The sequence below is a fragment of the Acomys russatus genome, chromosome 5, assembly GCF_903995435.1.
Source record: "Acomys russatus chromosome 5, mAcoRus1.1, whole genome shotgun sequence".
NCBI classification, from domain to species: Eukaryota; Metazoa; Chordata; class Mammalia; order Rodentia; family Muridae; genus Acomys; species Acomys russatus.
The window spans coordinates 14,334,202-14,340,201 of record NC_067141.1 but is presented as its reverse complement, the minus strand read 5'-3'; the positions used below and the strand labels follow the sequence as shown (position 1 = coordinate 14,340,201).

The 6,000-nt window shown below is 46.9% G+C and overlaps 1 protein-coding gene across 1 annotated transcript in view; it reads left to right on the top strand.

Annotated features, from left to right (window-relative positions):
• Positions 1-264: 264 nt before the first annotated feature.
• The window catches only part of Dhx32 (DEAH-box helicase 32 (putative)), a 37,832-nt gene continuing 32,096 nt past the window's right edge, over positions 265-6,000 (top strand). The window contains exon 1 of the mRNA XM_051145471.1: positions 265-622. Within this exon, the coding sequence (XP_051001428.1) occupies positions 341-622 (282 nt within the window). The 5' untranslated portion in view covers positions 265-340. The remainder of the gene's footprint in view (positions 623-6,000) is intronic.

The window sequence follows — 6,000 nt, the reverse complement described above, 5'->3', positions numbered from 1 at the left end:
GCCAGTTAGTCGAAAAGGCCCAATGTTTGCTTTAAGTGTGTCTACGTTTTCTGTTTTTAACTTCCTGTAAGTTACCCGGTTTTACATTCTTCTTCCATGTGTTTGTTTTTAGTGTGGTTTGTGGAAAGCCATTTAACAGACCACGAGCGCTGAAGTGAGCCAGCACAGAGGGTAACCCGGCAACCACGGACACGGGTTTGAGGAATTAACTTGCTGGAATCCCGACCTGGGCCTGGGAGCCCGGCTGAGTGTGTGAGCGGCCGTACACCGTCAGCAATGGGCTGCTGAAGGGGGAACTGGACCGTGGAATGTGAACGGCCTGAGCTCACTGTGGGAAGAAATGGACGAAGAGGACCTGGAGCATCCAAACTCCTCCCCAGAAAAACGCTATTTTCCCGAATCCTTAGATTCCAGCGATGGCGACGAGGACGGGGTCCTGGCCTGCGAGGATCTGGAGCTGAACCCTTTTGATGGCTTGCCATACTCTTCGCGATATTATAAACTTTTGAAAGAGAGAGAAGAGCTTCCAATATGGAAAGAAAAATACTCCTTCATGGAGAGCCTGCTGCAAAATCAGATTGTGGTCGTGTCAGGAGATGCCAAGTGTGGCAAGAGCTCTCAGGTGAGGACCCGTTGGAGAGGCCTGCGGCCTTGCCTGTGTGAAATGTTGCAACCAAACAAAAAGAGTGCTAGCAACTTGGGTGCTGTAAACCAACCTTGGTTTTTACACACAGGAAACTGGAGTTTACTTAAACTATCTCATCAGTAGATGAGGCCTTAGAAGATGAGGTCGGAGTTAGTTATTTCCCCGCCTGGGTTTAGAGGATCACCCTTGATGTTTGTTCACATTTCAGTGGGATAACTTAAACACCTGGCTGTTCTTGCCTTTTTTGGGGGGCGGGGGTTGTTTTGTTTTGTTTTGGGGTTTTTTTGTGTTTTGTTTTTGTTTTGTTTCGAGACAGGGTTTCTCTGTGTAGCCTTGTTTTTGTTTTGGATTTGCTTTGTAGACCAGGCTGGCCTCGAACTCACAATGATCCACTGTCTCTGCCTCCCAAATTCTGGGATTAAAGGTGCACACCATGACCAGCACCTTTTCTTTCCTTCCTTCTTTCTTTTCTTTTTCTTTTTCTTTTCTTTCTTTCTTTCTTTTTTTTTTAAGTTTTTTGATTATTTTAATTTTGTATCTTTGAGTGTTTGGCCTACATGTATGTCTGCACCATGTGTGTGCTTGGTACCCAAGGAGACCAGAAGAGGGTGCCAGATGTAAAACTGGAGTTAAGAATGATTGCAAGCCACCATGCGGATGCCTAGAACTAAGCCCAGGCCCTCTGAAGAGCAGTCAGTGCTCTTAACTGCTGAGCATCCCTCCAGCCTGCATGACTGTTGTTAGGTTTGAAGCTGGCTGAGCTCAGAAACCAAAGACACAATGAATCTGTCTCCTCGTCTTTCAGTCTTTCATTTATTTTGGAGAAAAGGTCAGCCCGTTGCCCAGGCTGTCATTGAATTCCTGATCCTGCTGCCTGCCAGGATTTTGATTCTACCTGCCAGTGCCGGGCTTATGAGTATATGCCACCATGCCCAGCAGAAATCCTGATTTGCCTTGCAGAAGAAATAACAGAATGGGCAAATACCATCCAGGCCTGCGACTACGTAGAGAAGAAAGAATCAGGGCTGCTAAAGGATGGGTGTAGTAGCTAGGAGTGTGGCTCAGTGACAGAGCACTTGCCAAAAACGTCTGAGGCCTGGGTTCGATTTCTAGCATGCTAAAAATATAAATTTGGGAATACAAATGTTCCCAGTATTGATATGAGCCAAGGAGGATTTGTGAACTGGGCAAGTATAATCGTACTGGGGGTGGGTCCTGAGCTCCAAGGACAGACGGTTACTGAACACTTCTGTCCAGCTTGTTGTGTTTGAACTTCAGCTTTTGGCTCAAGTAAGGTCTGTGTTTTACATTATAGATTCTTATAATGAAACAATTAGAATAGACCATGGAGAGTATCTGGTGAGAGAAGCACAGAGGTTTTTCAGATGACAGAACTGTGGCCCGGAAGCCTTTGACAATGTGCTGGCTCAAGTTGCACAGCTGAACCTTGCAATCTGAGTTGGTTGAAAAGAACACCCACACTGTGCCCGCCTCTTCCATGTCTCCTTAGTGTCCTTTGGAGAGAGGAGAGCTGGGCACTGATGGTTTCTATCTGGTTTATAACTGCTGATGTCAAGAATTTATTATGATGTATTATTCACACTCTGATGAGGCTTGGTTTTTTGTTGGCTTTTAAATCAATTTACTTTAATTCATTATAAGAACTAAATGGATTTTTTTTCTGGTGTTTGTAGCCAGATGAAAATTTATATTTTAAAGTTTATCTTTTTAAAATCTTGATTTTAGCCAGGTTTGGTGGTGTGTGCCTTTAATCCCTTACTCAGCAAGGCAGAGGCAGGCAACCTGTGAGGTCAAGGCCAACCTGGTCTACAAAGTGAGTCCAGGACAGCCAAGGCTACACAGAGAAACTCTGTCTCATTAAATAAATAAATAAATAAAATAAAATCTTATTTTTGCTGGGCGTGGTGGTCCAGCCCTCAGGGAAGCAGAGGCAGGTGGATCTCTGTGAGTTCAAGGCCAGCCTGGTCTACAAAGGAAGTCCAGGACAGCTAAGGCTGGTTTAAAGAAATCAAATTGTATTCAAATTAAGACAAAATGGGTATATTCATTTGTTGTTTTCTAAATTCTGAAAGTAACCTGTTTTGTTTTGTTTCCAAGGCTCTCTTTTTGTTCCCTACAATTTTAAGTCTGTCAAAGAAAAACTTACCTTCAGAGTCAAAGCTCCTAACACTGCCTTCCCTTTGTGGTGCAGATGTTAAGGGGGCAGCTTAGTGACTGCCCTGGGAAGAGAAAGACAACTTCTCACCCGTCCACGGAGCCTCTTCCTATCACTGTTTTGGGATAGTCTGAGGAAAGCCGGAAGGGAGGAAAAGCATTTCTAGAGCCACTCCAGCTTTCCCCCCTAATGCCCCAAGAGTCAGAGGGGTCATGACATGACTAAGCACAAAACAGCTAAGAGTTAGTTTAAGACACTGGTGATGTTAACTGTCCCTAATCTTGGCCTGGTATCCCTGTCCACTATTCTCTGCTGGAAGATTTGACCTATGCACATGCAAAGGCCAAATATGCGGATGTATGACTCAGAACTCACAAGCACCGTCCACTGTCAAGTGCTCTGACTTACTCGCTGGCATTGGCAGAGTGAGCCGCTTTGGGAGTCAGCTCCACAGCCACTCTGCACGGGTCACGTGGAGAGACTCCCATCTTTGGGTAGATGGCTAGTCCTCAGGACTCCGTCAGAGAAAGGGAGTCTGGTTATCTTGATACTGAAGAGACTGGTGTTCTGCAGGAGTGATGTCCTTGGGACTCTAGGGGAAGATGTGAAGGAGGCTTTCCTGCAGCCCAGGCTAGAGATACCAGCAAGGACTTGTGGATCTGGGGCCAGGGAGTGTTCCATGGGACAGTGGTCATTTTCTCTCACAGGGCCCTTCTTGCTCTTTTTCCAGTGTTGATATGGATAAATGCTCTGTAGCAGCTGATGGAAAGGGCAAGACAGCTCCACACCAGCGCCTCTGGTAGATGTCATCTTGCCAGATGAGGCCACACACAATACTGCTGCTCTGGGTTCTGGTCTGGATTTGGCTGGTAGATTCTTGCAGGAATCTGTGCAGCTGACCTCAGGTCTCCCAGAATCCCACAGCCTGGGCTCTTGTATGTGCTGTACTGGAACCTTTTTGTTTCACCTGAATTTGCACTGGAAGAGAGCACCAGTCAGTAACAGAAGGCCACAGAGCCAATGGAAATTAGGGTTACCCACCTCTCTCATTGCCCTCAAGTCCAGAGACACACATTCCTGCTGTCTACCCTGACAGTTACTCCTATCCCAGGAGTCCTGGAAGCAGGTGAGGCTTTGGGCAGAGTAGAAGGCATGCCTTTCTTCAAGGGCTTTTACACAGTTGGCGTGTCTGACAGTTCGTAAAACCACTTTTAGAAAATAGATGGAGAAAGCCAGTCATGGTGGCGCACACCTGTAATCCCAGCACTCTGGGAAGCAGAGGCAGGCGGATCACTGTGAGTTCAAGGCCAGCCTGATATATAAAGGAGTTCAGGACAGCCAAGGCTACACAGAGAAACCCTGTCTTGAAAAACCAAAAGAAAATGGATTGAGAAAACATGGTAATTGGATAGATGCATTCTGTATGATTATTTCCAGCTGGTGGGAATTTCTAGAGCAGGTATCTGGCCGTGGGTGTTTCTACTGCTGCTTTGAACAGAGTTTTCCTGTTCAGTGGTGAAAGCGCAGTGTCCTATTTTCCCTCCACTGTACTGCACAGCTTTTGCCACATGCTTAGTAGCATTGTTGTCACACAGTATCTCAGAGTTCCTTTTCCCAAAGAGAGCAAGCCCAGCGGGCTGTGGAAAGATGTAGCTCTACGTGCTTCTCACAGACCCAACTTGGCCCCTTGCCTGCCCACAGCAGGACCATCTGGTAAGGAAGAATGTCCAAAGAAAAACTGCAACGAGGACTGAGACCTCTGTTCTGAAGGTGACTGTGAGGTGACCGCGTCAGGGTCCTCTGGGACAGCGAAAAGTGCCCCCCTCCCCGCAGTGAGCATTGCCTGGAGCAACGACAGAGTCAAGCAAGGAGCCTTAGCCATGACAGTAGGCAGAGTTCACCAGTGCAGACAGACACACAGATACAAAGCCTTCTTAGAAAGTGCTCCATCTGTCCCTTGATGTCATTAAATGGCCAGAATTCCGGCTTTGTCTGACTCCTGCTCTTCAGCAGTGCTTGACATTTGCCAAGGGCGTACACTTCAGAATGGCCCCTAGTTGGTCTAGAGCAGCGGTTCTCTCCCTTCCTAGTGCTGCCACTCTTCAGTCATGACCTCCAAACATTATTATTTTCATTGCTACTTCATAACTGTAATTTTGCTACCATTGCAGATCAGAGTGTAAATATCTGTGTTTTCCTATGGTCCCAGGGGACCCCTGTGAAAGGGTTGTTTGACACGCCCCCTCCCCAAAGGGGTCACGACCTACTGGTTGAGAACTGCTAGCCTAGAGTAATGAGGCAATGAGGGTAGAATCTTACCACCAGGACTCCTCCCTTTTCTGCTCAGAGAGAGAGCACTGCAGCACAGGCATACTGTCATTATCCGAGTGTAATGGACTCATCTTCTGGGCTCTGGAATTAGTTGCGGTTTCTGCTCAGCTGTGAGTTTGGTTGCTAAGTAAACATCTCTTCTCTGAGCAAAGCAAGTGTGTGTTCCCTCCTCCACTGGGTGTTTTATCTGACCTGTGGAAGGACCCTTCCCAGGTCAGGGCTACGGCTTCCTAAGGTCCCTTTCAGCTCTGAGACTCTAGAGCCACGCCCTGGCCTGCCTCCCACGGATTCCTATGCAGCTCTGTGGCTCCATTCATGCAGATTACCTGCTCAGGTGCTGTTCATGTTAATTGCCCATTACCCCAGTGTTTTAGTGAGGAATCCTGCACTGTCTGCCTCTTTCCCCAGCACACGGAGTTTATTAGAGGCTTTTGCCTGTTGTCCTCTGTGATGAATGGCCCAGCTTTATTTGATGCCAAGAGAAGACTCCTTAGATTCTTTCCTCTTCTCCTTTATTATAATGTCTTTTTATGTCCCAGAGTCACCTGTCCCCCACCCCCACTGGCCTGTGAGCACTGAGAGAGCGGAGGAGCCTCATCTTCTTGGTCACCAGAGTCTCACAGTTGTTCAAAAATGTTTTAGCCATACTGTGTGTCAGGTCTTTCCTTGAATATTAAGCCACAAATATGGATGTTCCATATGGGGAGACAAAAGATTCAAAATGTTACTTATTTTGTTTTGTTTGTTGCTTTTTTGAGACAGGGTTTTCTGTGTGTAGCCCTGGCCATTCCTCTGCCTCTGCCTCCTGACTCCTGGGATTAAAGGCATATGGCTAAAAAGGTTACTT